Source organism: Magallana gigas, chromosome 5 (genome assembly GCF_963853765.1).
Source record: "Magallana gigas chromosome 5, xbMagGiga1.1, whole genome shotgun sequence".
NCBI classification, from domain to species: domain Eukaryota; kingdom Metazoa; phylum Mollusca; class Bivalvia; order Ostreida; family Ostreidae; genus Magallana; species Magallana gigas.
Window position 1 is genome coordinate 50,657,724 of NC_088857.1, and position 22,024 is coordinate 50,679,747.

The 22,024-nt window shown below is 36.9% G+C and overlaps 1 protein-coding gene across 1 annotated transcript in view; it reads left to right on the top strand.

Annotated features, from left to right (window-relative positions):
• The window catches only part of LOC105322112 (uncharacterized), a 41,181-nt gene that overhangs the window by 17,195 nt on the left and 1,962 nt on the right, over positions 1–22,024 (top strand). Inside the window, exons 14-50 of the mRNA XM_066086211.1 lie at positions 302–526; positions 869–1,078; positions 1,312–1,589; positions 1,757–1,907; positions 2,171–2,389; positions 2,658–2,811; positions 4,020–4,279; positions 4,413–4,436; positions 4,905–5,102; positions 5,527–5,662; positions 5,759–5,793; positions 5,924–6,065; positions 6,199–6,437; positions 6,566–6,730; positions 6,891–7,083; positions 7,901–8,140; positions 8,352–8,569; positions 9,225–9,330; positions 9,482–9,598; positions 9,729–9,864; positions 10,306–10,486; positions 10,779–11,236; positions 11,650–11,861; positions 12,318–12,547; positions 13,081–13,234; positions 14,651–14,829; positions 14,978–15,124; positions 15,441–15,609; positions 15,800–15,929; positions 16,144–16,265; positions 16,513–16,652; positions 17,209–17,356; positions 17,697–18,122; positions 18,226–19,008; positions 19,885–20,103; positions 21,127–21,222; positions 21,448–21,779. Coding sequence (XP_065942283.1) covers positions 302–526; positions 869–1,078; positions 1,312–1,589; positions 1,757–1,907; positions 2,171–2,389; positions 2,658–2,811; positions 4,020–4,279; positions 4,413–4,436; positions 4,905–5,102; positions 5,527–5,662; positions 5,759–5,793; positions 5,924–6,065; positions 6,199–6,437; positions 6,566–6,730; positions 6,891–7,083; positions 7,901–8,140; positions 8,352–8,569; positions 9,225–9,330; positions 9,482–9,598; positions 9,729–9,864; positions 10,306–10,486; positions 10,779–11,236; positions 11,650–11,861; positions 12,318–12,547; positions 13,081–13,234; positions 14,651–14,829; positions 14,978–15,124; positions 15,441–15,609; positions 15,800–15,929; positions 16,144–16,265; positions 16,513–16,652; positions 17,209–17,356; positions 17,697–18,122; positions 18,226–19,008; positions 19,885–20,103; positions 21,127–21,222; positions 21,448–21,779 — 7,572 coding nt within the window. The remainder of the gene's footprint in view (positions 1–301; positions 527–868; positions 1,079–1,311; positions 1,590–1,756; positions 1,908–2,170; positions 2,390–2,657; positions 2,812–4,019; positions 4,280–4,412; positions 4,437–4,904; positions 5,103–5,526; positions 5,663–5,758; positions 5,794–5,923; positions 6,066–6,198; positions 6,438–6,565; positions 6,731–6,890; positions 7,084–7,900; positions 8,141–8,351; positions 8,570–9,224; positions 9,331–9,481; positions 9,599–9,728; positions 9,865–10,305; positions 10,487–10,778; positions 11,237–11,649; positions 11,862–12,317; positions 12,548–13,080; positions 13,235–14,650; positions 14,830–14,977; positions 15,125–15,440; positions 15,610–15,799; positions 15,930–16,143; positions 16,266–16,512; positions 16,653–17,208; positions 17,357–17,696; positions 18,123–18,225; positions 19,009–19,884; positions 20,104–21,126; positions 21,223–21,447; positions 21,780–22,024) is intronic.

Genomic DNA, 22,024 nt, shown 5'->3' on the forward strand with positions numbered 1-22,024 from the left:
TCACTTAAAATCACAAGAGGCTCCTCTGGCAGATTCTAAAATCTCACTTTTAGTTTTTTATAGTTGCATACAATATGGAAATATTGCAAAAATTTAGCACATAATGATTTTATGTCCTCAGGATTTGTAACAAAATGACAGGACGACTGAATTAAGTACTTACTAATTAAATAAGGAATCTACAGCATGCTTAAAACTAATTTATATACATTCGAATGACTGTGTCTTTGAAAACATATAATATACTGGTATTTGAATATTATTATAGTAAATCTAACAATATAAATTCAATTTTCCCCAGAATGAAGCAGAGTGCCAGTCCAAATATGGAAGTTATGCCAGGGGAGCTAACTGCTATGTGACTCCATTCTGGGGAGCCTACCACAAGCATTTCCAGGTGAAGCCAGCTATAAAGGTGCAGGGGGGCCTGAAGGTGGGTATGGACAAAGGTGTGCACGACTCGGACTACTACCTGGAGGTGTCCGCCACCAGTAAAGCAGAACTGACCACCATCTTGTCAAAGAAGGTAGATTCAAGGATATGGTTCAATAAGTACCCAGTATTCAATCTCATACAAGTTTGAGTTTTACTTTTTATCCCTACTCTCTATGACATTTTTTATGATGTCAAAACAACAGTTGTTATTAAAAAGAGTTATAAGTAGTTTTATAAGAATTCTTAATTTCAAAATTCATTTTTGATATTTCAACAAAATTTTACAAGAGGTGGAAAGGATGAGTGGCATCACAGATGGTTTTTATGCCTGACACTCTCATTTCTAATGTTTCAAAATGTTGTTATATGTTGCCATATCTTAACAACAACAGAAGCAGTGTTCTCAAAGGTAGCTGTAAATTTGTAACTGTAGATAACAATAGACACATCCCCACCCCACCCTGGCATGGTGAAGGATGGGGTGAGGGGAACAGAGGAGGTAGACTTCCAGCAGAGTAAGACCCTCACCGCCCACTGGGACGGCTTCTTTGATCGGGAGAGTGGGGTTCTCTTCTACCAGTACGGATTCAATACCAGTCCCATTCCCGCTTCAGCGTTTGCATTAGACACTGGGAACTCTATGGTTTGTGGCATTTTCTTGTTTTATTGATTTCTTTTAAACTTTGCATAATTAGGATTTCATTATATGATCTTGAATTTATAATGTTTATCAAAACTATAAAGGGAAAAGTATTTACTTATCTTCTCATTCAGCATGAACAGCTAATATTTTTCGAGATATATTAGACATTTAATATTACAACAATTTTAAGGACAGTGGACTTGTGATGATATTTGTTTGTTTACTTTTGACAGCTACATGAAACTTACTCGGTGCATGCAACCCACACAGTCACGTCTGAGGGAACCTACTACATCTGTGTGGTGGCCTATAACCGCGCCCTGGAGCCATCGGAACCGGTCTGTTCGGACGGTGTGACGGTCACCACGGTCGTGCCTTCAGTACAGGAGGTGGACATAGAGGGAGCCACTGTGATAGGGGGATTAGTGACCGACGAAAATAAGTCCAACGTTTGGATTGTTACTAAAAACAGATACAGGAGGCTGATTAGAAATGTAACAGCGGACTGTCTGTAAGAATAAAACTGCTGCTGGCATCAGGCTTTTCTTCTGGTCATCAATATTTAATATTTCTATAACAAAATATGTAAACGTTTCCAAAGACTTCCAATGACATTCAAAAAGTACTGTAATAGAAATCATTTGAGGGAATTATATTTTTTAAACAATTTCCGTTTAGAACCAAAGCTACAGTGATAAACACCACAGATTTGTTACCAGCGGAGCACAAAGCAGACGGTTCCTTTGTGGAAGTTAATGGCAGTGTGTTCTGTCCCAATTCTACAGGAGCTCCCTCCTCTCTTAGTCCCGTCCTCTCAAAGTCCTCAATGGCAAGTGTGCATACAATTACAGACATGACATAAATAATGAAGTATCTCAGTTCTTTGCCTTTTATTTGTTTTAGTTCCACTCTTTTTCTCTCTCTTTCTCTCATGAGATTTTAACTCAGGCCTGTTAACTCTCCATATGCATCAAATTTACTCTCTCTCTCTCTCTCTCTCTCTCTCTCTCTCTCTCTCTCTCTCTCTCTCTCTCTCTCTCTCTCTCTCTCAGAAATCTAACAGTGTTGGGGTAATACTTTTTATATCTACAGGTTTTTATAAGTTGGAAAGCTGTGGACAACCCTGGCAGTGTACATGACTATGAGGTTGGGTTTTCCTCCACCCCGGGTAGCCCCGCCCCTGACATCATGGCCTTCAGAAGCACCAAACAACACCCCCACCTAAACATCCTCCACACAGATATACCAGACGGAACAGAGTTCTACGTCATCATCAAAACCATCAGCAAAGCTAATGTGGAGGGCATACAGGTCTACACAAATATTTAATTCACTAGCTCAAGTTCAATATTTTCAAGTTTTGGTTATATTAAATAGGTGTAAATTAAAGTTTAAATAGAGAAGGAAACTGATCATCTCTATAGATTCAATGGTCATTGCTATTTTTAATAACGTTTTTGATATTGTGCGAAATTTTTTTTATTATTTGTCCTGATGACAAATCACACAGACAAACTGCAGCCAAATTAAGCAAATTAAGCCATTCACTGTGCTCTTGATCTTTGATTTTATTCCTCAGTCGATTGGACCCTGTTTTATGGACACCACACCCCCAGACTTTTCGGGCTCTATATCTGTGACTCACTCCAACGGAACTATCATAGCCCGCTGGAATTCAGGGGCCTTTTCTGATCCTCAGGAGCCATATCAACTACAGCTAGAGTTTGCCATTGGTGAGTTTTACTATCTATTACATGTATTATCTATTATACTATCTATAAGTATTATAAATGACACAGATTATGTATTGCTTGGCTAAAATCATCAGAGTCCAAGAAAAACTCTGATGACTGTATTATTGCAATTTTTGGTTGTGATTATATAAACATATCAACAAATTGATGTTGTTCTAGCAACATCCATGCATCCATCCAGAGCAACAATGACATGATATAACTTTAGTTTATGACTCATGAGACTTTTTGCTAAAGGATAAGCATGGGTGATGTTTGGGCCCACAGACGGATGACATTAAAAATATTTCTTTTAATAATGAAATTATACCCTCTACTATTATAAAAAACAGCTCAGGGGATAAATTTATAATTATCATAAGAAATATTTTTAACCTCAGGTGTCTGTGGTTGTTGAGACCATGTATTATGTATTTGAGAAATAAAGTACGAGTTTTCGTGAATGTTGCAGAATAACCTCCGAGGTCGAGAAATGTTGTTTTGAAATATAAAAGCCGAGGCGTTAGCCGAGGCTTTTATATTTCAAACAACATTTCGAGACCGAGGAGGTTATCCTGCAACATTCACGATAACAAGAACTTTATTTCTATTCTACTAACAGCTCAGTATTTCTACAGATCATTTCTCCTATAGAGAGACGATCTAGGTCATTTTGACAGCTGTTCCGTGTAACCCCAATGGTTTTGTTATTAATGTTTACATGTGTATCGATCAAAAGAATCACATGCAGACGACAGAATTTTTCTTTGGATTTTTAATACTCTTTACTTATTTATAAAATATCTTTGAATCATGTTCCTAATATTTTAAGGGCAATTTAATACGATAATTACTACTACACGTTATATATTTTATGTAAAAACACGCAGTGAAAATGTGCTAGGGAGGTCCTAGGAACAGCCGTATTGATCTCTTAAAAATAAACATTTGCGGCAATACACATCGTTTTGACTGGAACTAACACGTGAAATTGACATGGTTTTAAAACTTTTTACGGTTTGAAGTTGTACTTTCATGATCAGTGCGAGACAAATAGGTATTTCTGATCTGATAATTTACTGATGACGTTCGTGGTATATTGGAGAATAATGTCCGCGGCATCTCTTTGATCTCGGCAATAACTGTAGTAGAATACATATTAAACATAGCACAGATCATTTTAGTTGTGTATCCTCTCTTAACGGTAGGACATTCCCCGAGGGGTACCGAGGTCCAGTCGTATATTCCCCTGCGTAGTGGCGAAACCTGTGTGGTGGGAACTCCCCCGACCTGTACAGCGATGGGAGTGTCCGACACTGAGTGGAGGCTTCATGGACACCACACCTACTACGTGACAGTCAAAGCAGAGAACTCGGCGGGACTGACCAGTTACGCTGTGTCCGATCCCTACATACACGACGTACAGACGGCAGCTCGGGGCGTTGTCCTAGATATACCTACGTCATCAGTGAGTACAGTATAGCCCTGTAGATTATACGCCAGCCCCTACAAATATGTACATGATTTACAGAGATCATTATTCAAAAGTTTGGGGGGAATCATATCAATATAAATATTGAAATTGTTCACACATTTTTCAGAACATGGACCAGCTCCCTTTGACGGTGAGTGGATGTTTTTCCTCATATAACTCCTTGTTGCTATGCATGTTTTCAAGGATTCAAATTGTTTTTCATTATAACTTGCTATGTAATATAAGATGATGACTTAAAGTTAATTTTGTGAAATTTAGATTGACTGAGATGAATTAAATAATTTGATATTACTGACTCAGATTTTTTTGCATAAATTTTCCTAGTATAGAAAATCTAATTCAAAAGATATGAACATGCATATGATAAGTGCTGTATTTGTTTTACTAATGAACAGTAAAAAAGTTAAACATTTAATCTGGTCCCCAGTTTTCCAGATTTGTGAATATCCCATGCCTGTCAATTAATCGCATCTCTGTAGCTCAGTTATATGAACAATGACACAGTTCACAAGCCTGGAGTCTTGACTGAGATTTATTTTTCATCTTAAAGTTCTGGTAATCATTTTAACATGGTTTTGGTATCCTCCATTTACATTAGGATATCGAGGACATTGACTTCACCCAGAGGAAGACCAGCCTGTCAGCGCGGTGGGGAGGGTTCGATCACCCCCACCTGGATGTGACCTACATATTCCAGGCTGGGTCAACCCCAGGAGCAAGTGATATTGTGTCCCCCAAGAATATGGGCAAGGCCCTAGTCCACTCAGAAACAGGGCTTAGTCTGGTCTCATTTCAGGTACAAGTAACATATGGTTAATTCTTGAAATTGGGGCACAGCGCCAGAATTACTTGTATTCTCAGGTAGAAATAAATTGGCAAAATACTAAAGCAGTTAACTGTCATAGTCAATACCAAAATATACCATAAATTGAATTTGTTTATAAAAAAAAAATACCATTCAGTTCTAGATTCTGCAAAAAATGACACTCTTGTCAACACCAGACATTTAATTAATGTCTTTGTTTATTTTTCTTCTGAAGGAAAACTGTTTTCTGCTATTGGTCATTTGAATTGATGCCACATTATCACTTGATTAAGTTTTATGTGATCATGGTTGATGATCACATGATGATAAAATTTCTTAGGAGTCTATTTTTTAGGTATCTCTAAATATTAGTGTAACCAGTAATATCTTAAGGCTACAGTTTTACTGATTTCAGACATATTATATAACTATTACGGCTGTGACCTTGGCAGGAAATGTGGAAGTGACAACGGACGGAGTGACGGTCGTTCAGGAAAATGCAGTTCTGTCCGGAATCATCATCAATGACGGTCAAAACTGCACCATGACAGGTCTCTGTAGCTTGATCGTATTTCTGTTTATTACTGATAGTTTTACGAAAATTTGCTGACTTAATTTTGACTTTTTCTTTTCATTGTATTTTGTAGTGGACAATGGAACACTTTTTAAACATCATTTTGAGGTAAACATTGATATGTTGCTCTAATTTGTGTCTAGTCAACTGTGTGTTAGCATTATTTTAATTTACATGTACCGTAATGTTTAATTCGTTTTTAGTAATTTTAAAGTGCATTTGTTTAAATTATTTTTAGGACAACAGAATGCAGTGTGCCGTTGACATAGATTTCCAGTCCTCCACTAACAGTCTGCGGGCCTATTGGGAGGTCCCCCTCCCCATCGCTCATTACACTCCAGACGTCCACTTCTCTATAGAAGAAAGGTCTCCCGTTGGAAGTGTGCATCTTTTTTCATAAAATTATATGTTCATAGATTATGAATATTAAATCCCTTTAAATTACTACCTAGTTTTTTTTTAACTACTTCATAATAGGCAACAAAAGTATTCATTTTGGCATTATGTTGACAGATGTTTGGGCGACATTCCGAGAATATGAACATGTACACAAGCACTATGAAGCATACGTTACGGATTTGACTCTGAATCCCGGGAGAATGTATCGGTTTGCCGTCAAGTTCTGTGCCATTACTACCTGCTACGCTCCTCTGTACAGTGATGGAGTGTTGATCCTTGCTCATCCTCCCACCAAAGGGCAGATAACTGTAGAACACCGAAACTCAAGCCAGAGCAACAGTCTCAAGGAAACGGTTATAATTTTATGTCATTACATTGCAACAAAATCATCATTAATATTCCTAGATTTGGTATTAAAATTAAAAGATCATTTAAACATGAGTATTTGTTAAACTTCACAGCATATTAATGATTTTGACAGATATCCGTGACTATGGATGAGTTTTCAGATCCAGATATACAAGATTCGACGGAGAAGTACAGTGTTGTTGATAAGTACGAATGGGCTATCACGGACCAGTCCGATGTCGGCAGGACCCACACCATCTGGAACAAAGTCCTCAACCCACAGATCTCTCAAAACAAAGTAAGGACCTATACCTTATATACTCTACTGGCCGTGTATATAATTTTCAATCCAGTGAACATAGGTTATATACACAGTTAAGCAAATTTTCTGTTCACTTTAAAGCAACTTCTTACATGAGAAAATAATTTATAAAAATATCTGATTCCTTTTTGCGCAGATGCAGTTTGATGTGGAACTGACTGGGGAGTTTGACTTCTCTAAATGTCGTCGATTCACTGTCCGGGGTTACAACAAGGCCAAACTGTTCTCTGTCATATCCACAGACATCAAAGACTGTACAGCCTTTGATCCCATCCTGATCAAACCTAATCTAGTTATTGATGCAGTCGGACAGCCTGAGGAATCAAAAGGTACAGTATATTGTTTCACTTTTCTAATATTAACATTTACTTTCTAAAAATCAAAATTCATGAATTCAGATTAAATTAAATGAATGAAATTAATTTGTCTATCAAACTTTGGTTGTTGGTTGAGAATTATGTTTTATAACAGTAGGAAAGCAGGTGTATTGTTATACCATATTTATAACACTAATTTGGTAAGTCACCTGAGTAATTCCGATCACCTACATGTATATATAAAGCTATTGCCATTCAGGTCTTCGTTTGTCGTTGTGCAGCTTCCATTAACAATTTTTTCAAAATTCTTCACCCAGTTGTTACCATTTTTTGTTTGAAGCATCTCTGGGATATGAGAAATCTAAATTGTGAAATTTATGACCTTACCACTGGGGCCTTGTGGACAGGGCCAATTATATTAAAAAAGGCCACATTTTTAAAATACTTCTTCTCTACTTCCACACATGTGAAAAAAATACTAAATGCATAATTATGATGTCCATGAAGTCCTCTTCCTAAATTGTGAAATCCATGACCCCTGGGTTAGAGGTTTAGGCTCTAGGGTGGGCCAATATAGCCATGTAGTGAAAATGTATTTAATCTTAGAAAATCCTTTTCTCTACTCCCATATATATATTTAAAAAGCCATGATTATGATGTCCATTAAGCCGTCTTCCTAAATTGTGAAATTCATGACCCCTGGGTAAGAGGTTTATATATAGGCTCTAGGGTGCATATCTATGTCAGAGATTCTATAACATTTTTACACTCAAAAAATAATGAATTCATTTTGTTACAAGCATAAAATGTATGCTTTAAATCTTTACAGATGGGTATGGGAAACCGGTGTTTCTACGGGAGAATGAGATCTGGCCGGAGGCGGACAAGGACTACACCCCAAACATGAACTACATATCTGCAGTGTGGCCTCAGCTTCGCTACAGCTCCTACGTGGTGGCGGTCCTTAATGCGCGGTCACTAGATGTCACCACATACTATCTACCCACCACCAATCTCTCCCTGCCTGATCCCTGCAGCCACCCCGACGCCATTAAGTGTGGTTCTACAAGTAAGGAGGGTTTTGCTTATTTTGGGGGGAATATTCACCCTTTTTTTGTAAATACATGTATTTTTAAGAAAACTCTTTTGATAACTCAGTTTTGAACTTAAAAAAAAAAGGCTAAAGGGTTTTATTATCTGTAAATCATATCAACCAAAAATTTGAAAATATGAACACAATGATACATAAACTGATACACAGGCTGTACAACTTGTTTCAGCGAGTGAATTCATCAACATCAACTTTGACCCGGGCGAGCTGGTTCATGGTGAGCGGTACATGGTCTGTATACACACAGTATACACTGAGATAAAACACGAGATGTGGACCCAGGTCCTCCCGGAACTCAACATCTGCAGTGATGGTATCATGGTGGATCTAACACCCCCCACCCCCGGGCAGGTGTGGATAGGAAATGTGCAGGGAACCAATTTCCAGGTAAGGTGCCTTGTCTCTTGAACATCACAGGCACAAGTATACAGGTAAAGATATAAGATCACAGGTAGATGTCTCATTTGATTCACAAAAATCTTATTGCAGGTAAGACACAGTGGCAAAAAATGATATCTCACTCAAACAAATACCTGTCCCCATTTTGACCAAAGTTTATATTTTATCAAATCAAAAACATATCTTTATTATTATATTTTCTGCAGAAAATGTTGATCATTGAAATCTGAGTTTTTTCATTGATCAGTACTTGTTAATCTATGACATCACATACCGGTAATTAAATGAGCGAATTTCTGTGTGGCTAGCATAATGAAACAGACAGGCCTACATCACATTGCTGTTTGTCACAACTACCCAAAAGTCCAAGCTCTTGTTAAAATTGTTCTAATATAGAATTACACATCATTCTAAGATATGGAACTTACCGGTAAGCAATTTTGTGCTTGATATTTGGTAGTCAAAAAACAGGTGGGAAATACTCAATTTTTGCTTCTTCATGACATTACACATAATGTGTCTACTTTAATTATTACATCATCATGGTTCTTTGTTTTTAAATTCATTTTCTGAAGATTTAAGAATTTATTTTAAGAAGAATACATTTTTGTATTTTAACATTTAACTATATTTTATTCTAAAGACTTCAACAACTGATATGTCCATCAACTGGGAAACATTTCAAGATATTGAGGAATTTCAAACCAACTCTCACTCTTCAGGAATTCAGGACTATATTCTTGGCATTGGTATGTCTTTTTGATTGTGCTTTGATTTGATATTTTTTAAAACCTTGTCTATCAAAATTTATGTTGTGTGCAAGTACCGGTACATGTATACTGTTAACTGTCAGTGGATGGTCAAGATGTATCTTAATTGATATAAGAATTTTTCCACTAGGGACATCTATTGGAGGAAATGACTTGGTGGCTTTTTTCAGTGTGGGGGTGGTCAATCACATCACTCTACATGATCTCAAGTTACAAAGCGGACATATTTACTACGCAACCATCAAAGGTAGGTTACTTTTGATCAATCATGTCACACATTGTCACGTGACCTTGAAAGCATTGTATAAATTACAACTCCAAGATTTTGCTGCTTGAGAAATTTTTAAGTAGAGGACATATTTCATATTTGTTTCTAGCTGTGGATTTTGCTGGACGGACGACAGTAAAAGTCTCAGATCCTGTTATCGTGGATACAAGTCCACCAGTAAAAACTGATCTGTCTGTCACCATCACTGGACGCCATATTGTCTCTAGTGCTGAAATAGAAGCTTGGTAAAGTTGATCACCTGTTATGCATTTCCTTGTGATTGCTAAGTACTGTAAACCTACTTTGAATCGTGATGACTTTATTTCACAATTAAGCTAAGATGAACTCATTTGGAGCAACTAATTTTCACAAACAAACCTTATCCATGATCATAATGTTAATTATCACAACCATTCACAATGAGAAATATATTCATGAAGATGAGGCTCTCGCAAACCTCGCCAAAATTTCTAACACTTGAATAAAAGTTACTTTACAGTAGAAGATACAAAACTCTATATACAGTTGCCATTTTGTGAACTTTACTAGCAAAAGCTATCAATAATGATAGATAAATCAATAAGTTACAGACCAATATTTTTTGTCACATTGGTAAAAACCTTTTTAACAAGAAAGGTATAATTGCATGCCCAACTTTAGAGCACAATTCATTTACTGTTTTACAGCTGGAAAGGTGTGTTTTACGACCCAGAGAGTGAAATTGATCACTTTATGTGGGCGATCGGATCACAGCCTGGTTACGATGATATAATGGCGTTCACACGAGAGGAGTCAGACTGTGGGGAGAACAGCAGGAACAACCCACTGAGCCTGATGGAGGGCCATGCTTACTATATATCTGTCAAGGTGAGATATTTCTGCATAACCTTTACTGTCAAAAAATTAATTGACAATTTTACCCTTTTGAATACATTTCCTAACAATATTTCAATAAAAGAAAAGAGAGAGAGAAAAAAATATTTTAACAATTAAATTTGTGTGGCTTTTTGGTGAATTTTTATTTAATGTTACATCACATTATTTTATAGCAGAATTGCTTTGTGTTGGCAGGTGAACAATAAAGCCCATGGGCATTAGGAAAATTCAGTAGGTTTATGCAAAGGAGAGTTTTAACAGAATTTTTTATACTTTGGTGCAGGCTATCAACAAAGCTGGTTTGATGTCCCTAGCCACTTCCTGGGCGTACAATGTGGATAACTCACCACCCATTGCCGGACACGTCTACGATGGCCTCCCTTTGTCAGGCAACCAATCAGACATCGACTTCCAAACAGACATGTCTGCGCTGAATGTTTATTGGGAGGGCTTCTTTGACCCCCACTCTGCCATCAAGGAGTACTATGTTAGTGTGGGAAACTGCCCAGGGTGTGATAATGTGATCAGCACCCAGGCCTTAGGGATGGTGAACTCCCTCAGAATAGACCACATCCACTTTGGAGCTGGACTGAAGTATTTCACCACTCTGAGGGCCTGTAACACTGCAGACCTATGTACCACTGTAGCCACTGACGGGGTGGTCATGGACAATAGTCCCCCCACTACGGGGGTGGTGACAGATGGGACAGGGGCTCAGGACATAGAGTACCAATCCTTAAGGTGAGCAATGTTAAACATACCAGTCATCTGTGAAATCATCAACTAGTTTCTGTTGTAAGTAAGTTTCAAGTATGTTACTAATAATTGAAAACAAAGTGTGTATGTACATGTTTGATGTATATCTGACCTTTGGTTTACCATAAGTGAAACCTGAAATTAAAACATAATTAATATCAGACCATTTTTTGTTGAACTATGAAAATATGCAATTAACTTCCTTTTTTAAGAAATCAGATTTTGAACTCCCTTAGAAAAAAACAATGAATTTGGGCATTTGTTTTGAAAAAGATCTTGCCTTTTAAGCACAATAGAATGATCTTTGGCTTTAAGATACCCAAGTATACATATAGAAATAAAACATGTATCTTTATATTCTGGTGATTTTTTGATGAATTATTTGTATGTTCTTTCAGGCATTTTATTGGTGCCAAATGGTACGGTTTTGTTGACCCACAATCAGGCCTGGACCGTTATGTTTGGTGGGCAGGGACGACCAAAGGGGGGAGTGAGGTCCTAGCACCCCGGGAAATCCATCTGACTGAGGTTGCCACCGCTGTCAACTTCACATCAGAACTACCACTAAATAAGAGAATATACATCACTGTAAGGGCATACAATAAAGCAGGTGGGTCAAAGATTGTTTGGACATTTAAATAAAACCTGCTCTCAGTTAATAAATCCATCGTTGTCTTGGGCAGTGGTACAATTAACTTTATGCCAAAATCTGCAGAAATCAAGTAACTGCACTTTGGGCCGCACACTCTGAAATAGGCTAATCACACCTATTCAAATCTACATGTACCTGGTACATTTGTATGTCCATCAACAAAATCCTATGCCTAATTGTGCAGTAATGGACAAACAGAGTGCTTCCATGTATTTGGTGAAATTTCAAGGCGTTACATGAGACCCATCTAAGTCATACAAGGCTTGTCTACTGGCCATCTTGAACTATTCAGTGTTGAATCAATCAGAATAGTTTGAAAACATCATGTTCTAGAGATCAGTTAAACTCATCTTAATGTCTTCTTTCTGGGTGTCAATGTAATTATTAAGAACTACCATTACATCTTTACTACAGGCCTGTTCACTGACTCTACATCCAGTGGCTTTATTGTGGACATCACAGCACCAGAGATCACAGAGGGACCAAAGTTTTCACTGGACTTTGGAATTCTGGGTAATGCCCAGTTTTACAGGACTGTGATGAAAGTGGAATGGAAAGTGAAGGACACAGAGTCCTCTATCCAGAGACAGTACCTGTCCCTCAAATCTCACCGAGGAGGAGAGTTTGACCTGGCGTCCACAAAGGTACGTGATGGGCCAACATATGGTCATTCTACATGTAGTAGATTGTTACCATTATGATTCAAAGCAAGTAAGAATTGGTTCGACTGCAAAGTATTTTAAGCATGGAAATATTAGGTGGGGGAGTGTTTTTTTTACAAAATACACATAAGTGTAACTACTGTATTTAGCGTGTATGATATTTGGCAGAATATGAGTTTTCAACAAGTTTAGTGTGGATTTTATTTAGCGCATTTCTGAATGTACCTATTTATCTATGTGTGTATATAATTACATATTTTACATTTGGTGATCGATGTACTTTATTTAGTGGATGCCGTTCTCCACCAAAAATGCTAAATAGCATATTACACAACCAAATGTAATACGTTTTCAGTATTTCTTTGAGTATTCATCTGTCTTCATTATTCAGTAGGCAATATGAAAGTAATGGTGTTAGAGTTCTGTTATATTTTTTATTAAACCTGTTTGATTAGCTGTTGAAAAATTCTTCTCATCATGGAATCTTTTGTGTACCATATCAGATTTTATTAAAGGTGAATGGTATTGTAAGGGACTTCATACTGAGCGAGCTGAAACTGCATGATGGTGGAACTTACTATGTGACTCTCATTTCCTGTAATGGAGCCCAGATCTGTTCATCCGCAACGTCACCAGGAATCTTAGTGGATAGCACTCCCCCTAACAGAGGTAAGAGGTTGTGGTCAGTGATGCATTATGGGTAGTGCTGTAAAGAGAATAGTTGTTTAACATTTATAAATTACTTAAGGTGGGTCGCGGATTTGCTTTCGTCATCAAATTCTGTACGCAATTTAGACAACTTGTTTGGCCGTTTTGTGCACATTCGTTTATGACGTCATAACGGATACATCTCAAGTTTCCCGCACTACACTATAAAACCAAATGCTCGGTGTGATAATAAAGTTATCATTTATATATATGCCGCTAATAAGAGAGAGAGAGAGAGAGAGAGAGATGTAAAATATTTGGTCCTCGGCTTTGACAATATTTTTTTTTAAAATTAAAAAAATATTGATTAGTTATTAAATTAATATATAATGATATAATATATCAATGATATATTATTATTACATGTAACTATTTTGCCCAAAAAATAGGGAAAAGCACAGTCGGGGACTACATTTTTAAGGCGTCGAGCTAATGCTCGGCAGCCTTCTAGCGATCGTCTGGATTGGCAATCGTCCAAAAATTCACAAAAATTCGTCTAAATTGTTTAGAAGCTATTAGCAATTTTTCAAAAAAAACTCCATCTCGAATATTGAGAGAAATATGCTCATTTTCCTATATATTTCATTAGAAAAGCGTCAAAACAGCACTACAAACGATAATAAGTTTAGAGCGGTATTGCATACAAATAGCGTAGGCAAATTTGATAAAAAATTTATATAATGAACTGTGTATCCTAAATAACGATTTAACAAATTTTCAGGGTATGTTTTCTCGTGAGATTTTTTATGGGTTAAACCCGCGACCCACCTTAAATTCTATAGAAATTAATTCTATGTGCAATTGATTTTCTAATTAAAAGTGGATTTCAATTAAATTCATGCATGGAGTTTTCACTCTTTTTAGCTCACCTGAACTAAAGGTTTTTCATTTTTTTTTCCTCTTTCGTTGTCCTATGTATGGCCAAGCAGTATATTCGGTAATCATCTCTTCCCCTGGTTGACCTTTATGTCTGACAGAGCTCTGAGCTGTTAAAAGTAATCTTTAATTTGAATATATACTTAGAAATGCAATTATAGTTAAAAAGACACAAAAAATCTTGTTCATAATATAAATAGAAAATGTATCCAGCATAATTGTTGAATCATACAGTTTGAAGTGCCAGGGATTACTGTAGATTCCTTATTTTAAGTGAGTACTTAATTTTGCGATTCAACGGTTTTCCATCAAATCCCGAGAACATAAAATTGCGAATGCCGAAATTTTATCATAGTTTTATGTAGTTCACATATGTTCAAAAATTAAAAGCGAGATTAAAAAATTAGCGAGAAGGGCTTCTCGTGTTTTTACACGGATATTAATTCCTCGCGTTTAATTAGGAATTTACAGTATTGAATTATACCTATTATGTGTTGACAGGGATGTTTGCAATCCACACGGATCACGCAGCAGAGCTCCCGCGACGTGTGTCTGGCTGGATGACTTGGAGCAGCTACGTCATCCGTCTAGCCTGGCTCGGATTTGCTGACAGTCACTCGGATATTACACACTATTTTGTCAATGTTGGGACCACATATTTGGGGGCTGATCTCAATAAAGTAAGCTTTAAGGGTTAATAAATATATATCAAAATATAAACCAATATATTATCAGATTTTTCATTTATATTTGACTGCATGCTAGACATTCCAAGCTTTCATTACACATTCAAAAGGTTGTTTCATGACATTGTAATAATGTTTTCAGAAATCAGGCATTGCTCTTAGAGTTGATCACTCGACATCTGGGGAGGATAGATACGATGAGGGGAAGGTCCAGACATACGAGATTGAGACATCCAAACTGGACCCGTCTATGACCTACATCTACATCAGTATGTGGGCGGTCAACAAGGTATCGTCTAAATGATAGTTAGACCTTGGTGTACCCAAATACTGATAGTTAGTCCCTGGTGTACCCAAATACTTGTCTCCTGGCCTTTTATTAGCAAAACTTAATATATGTGTTGTTTGGTTTGAATTAATTTCTAGTTTATTCAATATGCGTTTAATATCTTGAACAAATTAAGAAATATTTATGCTTATTTGCAACAAGAAATAATTATGACATTGTTTTCACAAACATTATAAGATTTACTTGCACATGAATAAAAGTTGGAGATGTTTGCTTTCAATTTCACTTGTAAGATTTATTTTGCTCTGTTCACAAGGCGGGCCTTTCAAGTGCCATCATCCACTCCAAGTTTGAGAAGGTACCTGGTGGTGCCCTTTCCTTGGTTAGGCGGTGCCAAGCGGAGACCTGTGAGGGTCATTGTGTGTGTGCCCCGCAGGATAAACTCTGTCCCTCACCTGCCGCAAACTGTTCAGATATCTCTGTAGGTGAGTCATATTATGTCATGGTCTAGAGTAAATCTTTTAAACCAATTTTATCATGCTAGAGAGGAATAATCCGTATAATGCACAGATCATAAAAAGCAGAGAGATAATCCAAGATCATATGAATTTTCCATGTCATACCATTAAAGTAATCACCTCTAAATAGACTGAAAACTAAAATATTTTGTTGAAGGAAACACCAACAATCTTCTACAAGTCCGAGACACACAGTATGGTACCACCGACATCAACTTCACCCCGTCCAATGTGGTGCTACAGGGGTACTGGACCATTGTACACACACAAGGGAATCCCCCAAAGTGGTAGGTGATCTATTTTTAGCAAGGTAGACAATACAATTGGGAGTGAGAGAGTTCTCATAAATTATTTTGTTTTTTTATTTAAAAAAAGTCAGTTTTAAGAATCATTTAGTAATACAAGTATTCATATGTACATGTAAGAGCCAGTTTGTTACAAACAATCTTTAATTGAGAATGATTGAGTCATGATCAATGAAAGGTATGTTAAATATTCCAGGTATCAGTGGAGTGTGGGTTACCTGAGTGGAGCCACCCCTCTGGGTGTGTTTAATGGGGTGACAGAAAGGGTGTGGCATGATGCGGGACAGAGGACAGACATTGTTTTTACCACCAAGCCAGGTAAAACTCAAGTCCAAGGAAAATTCAAGTCTCCTCAACTTAAACTCATGTCAAATCTAAGAACCATGAGAATTTAGTTCCAGTAAAGTCTATAATTCAAGTAAATTTTATTTCTGGTAAAAAAAATAATTTAATGTACCGGGTAGTTAACTTGAATAATACTTAATTCAACATGTTTATATAAAACTTGATTCAGGGTCATCAATTATGTTTTTTTGTTATACAATTTTGCAAATTTTTTTCTTAGGAGTATTTCTGCAAAATGATGTTGAATACGCTATATTCATTCGTGTTTGGTACGATGAGAATACCCATGCAATATTTAAATCAGACGGCGTAAGAATTAACACAATGAAACCAGCTACAACAAAGATTAGAGGAAGTGCAGTAAGTAAATTCATTAGAATGAAAATGGAGATTTTATAAAATTCCAATAAAAAATGTCAGAGTTTTTTCTATTTAACGATCTCCGATCCTCAGCAATGTTCGATAACTCTAATTTATCCAGAATTTTTTTATTTGTACTATAAATCTGCCTTATATGTTAACAAATCTAATTAGTCTTGAAGTGTTAATATTACGCAAACACATTCAATGAACTGCTTAGCTTAGTGGATCCTTGGAGACCTACTGCCTAGAAGTAAAGGGGTTTGAGCTATCAATACACCTGTACAAATGTTTTTTTTTTCCTAATTTGATCTCAACTTCTATACGTTATTATATTTATCATGGCTAAAATTGCAATAACTTCATGAAATGCATGGATACCTTGTATTAAAAAAATTCTTTTTATTTTATTTCATTTGATATAAAGTTTGAAAAATAAATTACATTTTTAAAATGAAAAAAAAATATTTATAGGCTGATGATCGGAGAACCTTAATGCCAGATAAAAGAATTATCCACAGCAAAGACTTTATTTTTGACTGGTTTACCTTTAAAGGTTAGAGAGAGAATGATGGGGAGTTGGATAAAGGACCAGGATTACCTGAAACGGGGCTTTCCTTTTACTGTGGAGTGGACCAACAAATATCTAGAAGCTGAAAAATTTATCAAGTCTTTCCACGTGTATCTGAGCACTGCTCCTGGAGGTATGAGTGAATTGAGCTACATTATGTCAATTAAAGCACAATGAATATGTATCAAGTATTGGAACATTTAAATTCATAGTTTAAAATTTTAAAGTTTATTGGTAGAGTTTAAGTATATTTGCAATTTTTTTTTTCATTTCTAAACCAGTATAATGGTAAATGCATTTTGCTGTAGCAAATAACTCATTTTGGATTAAGAGGTTTTTTTTCTGTTTTGTGTTCAATGAAAGTTAAAATTAGGGAATGTTTAAATGGTAAAGAAGGAGTTCCTAGAATTCTAACTCTGTGTTGTATTTTTCTGATTTCTGTTTTCCGATTGACCTGTTTTCTGTTTGATCAGGACATGATGTATGGGACAGCACACTTGATCAGCCTGGTTCTGCAACTTCCTTTGACATCACCAGGGCAACACTGGTCGAAGGAGTGACCTTCTACAGCAACATTGTTGCCTATGGATATTCTGGTCTTCACCACACAGAAACATCCGACGGATTTAAAATGGATGCCTCCACTCCTAGCACTGGGATGGTGTATGACGGAACAGAGATTGAAGATCTGGAGTTTCAGAACTCTTCAATACAAATGAGTGCCCACTGGCATGGCTTCTCTGATGTTGGTTCAGGAGTAAAGCAGTACTACTGGTGTGTAGGAAATACGAACAGCGTTGACAGTAAACAGGAACTGACAGAGTGCTCTGTGCGACCTTGGGAAGCTGTTGGCCTCCATATCTCTGTATCTGGTAACCTCTCCGAAGCTTTAACTGATGGTATGTTTACCTAATTATAATATCTTAAAAAAGTCTCTAAATTATATATATATATATAATTGTAATTATACACCTTCATTCCCAAAGCAATACTATTTTACAGGGAGAATCTACTACAACAAAGTGTATGCCCTAGATAACGTTGGCTACAAGTCTCCTGTGATGGTTTCTGACGGGGTGGCCATAGACACCAGTCCCCCCCAGCCCCAGTACCTCTTCCACAACAGCTCAAACCTTCTACTTAATCCATCTTTTGAGACATCCCCCAATGAAGTGATGATGGATGCTGTCAACACCACCGACATCTGTAATGAGACGATGAATCACCACCCTGTGAACTGGACTCTGTCCTCATCCGGCTGTGCAGCGGTTGTGACCTCCATCAATAACCTTGCTAGGGACGGGAGGTCCTTTCTGTTTGTCCGGGGAAGTGTGACGCAGACCCTGGCTAATTTGGTAGAGGGGGGTCTGTACAGACTAGTATTCTTCACAAGCCATTTATTGATAAGCAGTTCCACCCAGTCCAACAAGGAAGGATTTGCCAAGTTCGGGAACAAGAGTCATGTTTTCTTCATATATACCAAAGCTTATAGAGGTGATGGACATGGAAAATCAGAATCACGGGAGATCATATCTTGGCACAAACATACGTTTTATTTCATCGCACAGGGTACAACCACCGAACTGACCCTTGGGAGTGTGGATGAGAAGACAGGAATATTTTTGGATCATGTGACTTTTGAACACGTTCAGCGGGATGTTAATGGGAGCAGTGAATTATACGTACAGGCTCATGTGGTGTACCTGCACGAGTGGGGCTCCATTCACGGATCATGGAGCTTTGTAGAGGATGTCAGTCCTATCACAGAATACTTCTGGGCAATAGGTAAAACTTTTAATTCTACGAAGACTTAACCTACTCTGATTTTGGTATTAAGCATCATTAACCAAAAAAGCAATAAAATATGGCATAATACACAATATATACATTGTTTTTTTTATAAAGCTATCAAAGATCAATGTTCTTTTATTTTAAAAAAGAAAAGTCTTCTATGTATTCATTTACATCTTGAATTGTCAGTTTGAAGACCCTATCCTTATTTGCACAAACCATATTTGAGTTACAAGTTACATGTACTTTTTCATGTGCAATAAGTTTCAAGTTGCTTAATCTTTGCTAGAATTTACTGATTAATAATCAAAGCATTATTTCAAGTACTATAGAGTTCTTATTAATAGGGTCTGTAATTCTTTTTGGCAATGCATGACTTTGTGTAAATGAAAGTTGTATTCATAGCGCCAAAACTAAAATGTCTCCTTTTAAATGTGTTGGGTCTTTTGAGTTGAAATATAGAAAATTTTGTAGATAGCGTATGGCTTTTTTGCACACATTAATAATAATGCTGTAAATGCCAGTACAGTAAGTCATAGTGTCGTGTACATTGTAAATATCTGTGTCTTGTCTAAAAACACTGATAATTTTGTTATCTGATTACCGGGAACATAAAGTAATTGCTATATAGATATATTTGAAGCTTAAAGGTGCTTCAGCTCTTCTATATTGTTAAAATTCATATGACAGTTAAGATGATTTGAAAAGGACATCACATCATGGAGGTGTCCCATACCACCTTAAGCATTAAGAATGATCTGGTTAATTGAATAATAATGAAAAAGATGTTTATTTTAATAATACCGGTAATTGATGTATAATTAAGTTAAATGCTAACACTTCTGAATGTTTGCCTGGTTTCTGTGACAGGCTACACACAGGGAGGGACACAGCTGCAGGGCTTTGAGAGCGTGGGTCTCAGCAACTTTGCCTTCAACTCCAAGGTGACCTTGGTACACAACTCCTTCATCTATGTCACCGCCCTGGCCACCAATGCTGCGGGGTTACAGGGGATAGCCTACTCCAGCAAGATCCTGGTGGACCTGACTCCGCCCCATTTTGTGGGAGTGTATGATGGGAGACTTAGGCGTGAGTAGATCATAAATACCATAAGATTAAAGTTTGATCCAGTGATAGTGATTACCTTAAACTAATCAGTTTTATACTTTAAATGCACGCAATTGCAGCCTACCTTTCATGACTAAACAGATTAACAGATGTCGCCATTTCTACTCCGTAATTTATGCTAGTGGGAGTTACTTCCCTTTATCAGAGTGGCAGCCTTAACAAGAGATAGAGTTTTGTTTAATTGTGGAATTTTATAATATACAAATATTGACTGGGGTTGAGGGCAACATTGATTATCTTAGCCCCCGAGGGACGAAATATTGCCCGACGCGAAGCGGAGGGCAATATTTTCGTCCCAAGGGGGCTAATATAATCAATGTTGCTCGAAAACACAGTCAACATTTGTTTTGTTATATGAAGAAACAAACCAAAATTGAGGAAATTAATTGAAAACAGATCACCGTAATTTTCTCAGCTTAACGAAAAATTCACGAATTCAATTTTGTGCAAAGTTCATTCCCAAAATATCCTCAGCATCAATCGGACCGTAAGAATTAACATACAGATGCTATACCTGATTTTACTTCACAGTAATTTGCAATTCCTTATATCCGTTATGATAGCAAACCGTCGCATTGCGCGTCCGTTGTTTATTTGCCTTGACTGACTGTCTATTATGACGTCACCTTGTTTTGGAGTTGCGAAGAGTTATTTACGTCATCGTTTATGAATCAACAAATCAGAGGCGATTATTTGAAATAGAAGGAATGTTCTCTAGATATTATTCCTAGCCAGTCAATATCAAAAAAATATTGACCGGTCAATATTTTTCGGACGAGCAAATATTACAATTATTGACTATTCGTCTATATAGAGTTATATAGTGAGAATATACTACTGAATATAACAAAAAAAAATATTTAATAGCAGAAAAGTACAGAAGTTCAATTGACAAAAAATTATTCCTCTAACCACCTTTTTTCCATCCATCCCCCCTGTTTGGATTGTTGCAATATAATGAATGAAACACTTAAATGTTGACAGAGGAAGACCAGAACGCATGGACAGACAGTGAAGTGGCTGTGAACTGGGTGGTCAGCGACCCGGAATCTGGGCTGGCACGCTGTGAATGGGCCTTAGGTTGGTAGATTTATTGCTCATGTTTTACAGTAAAAAACAGCTTTTGTAGTGCATGGTTATAAACCAAATCTTTCAATATGTTTAATATTTGATAGCACTAGATACATTAGCACTGAGTACATACAACATAATTTTTTTTTTCGATCACCATTGAACATTTTTACAATGATGCAGCCCCATTTTATTCACTTAACATCATCCAATAAACGTTATTCTTCACTGCAGGCACTCAACCAAATCAAGTGGACATACAGGCCTTTGAGAATGTTCCAGTCTCTGATTACTTGGCCTTCAGAGACTTTGATTACAGTGTCCTGCAGGGTAAGACCATCTACTCCACACTCCGCTGTGAAAACAATGCCGGACTCCTGAGTTCCATGTCCTCCAATGGAGTGAAGATCTCCCATGATGCCCCAGTGGTGACTAATGCAGTTGTAGAGTCCATGCCCCTATCAGTGACCGAGTACAAGGCCCAGACTAACTACCAGAGTGTGACTGACCGTATCCGACTCAAGTGGACAGGATTCAGCGATCACATCGGCATCCAACAGTACAAGGTAACAATTCATGGAGACATGCATCTGTATTTATTCAGTACTTCTCACTGTGCAAGGAGAGGGATAATATTGTCACTTCTGAAGAATCACATAATTTATATTCTTTGGGTTAAAATTTTGTTCTTTTTTAACCAAATAAAATTTTGTTGGGATTTAATTTTTCATATCTTAATCTTTAAATGCATCATGTATCAAGTCTGTATAAAATTAAGAATATTGGGGTTCAAACTTCATTGTGGATTTAG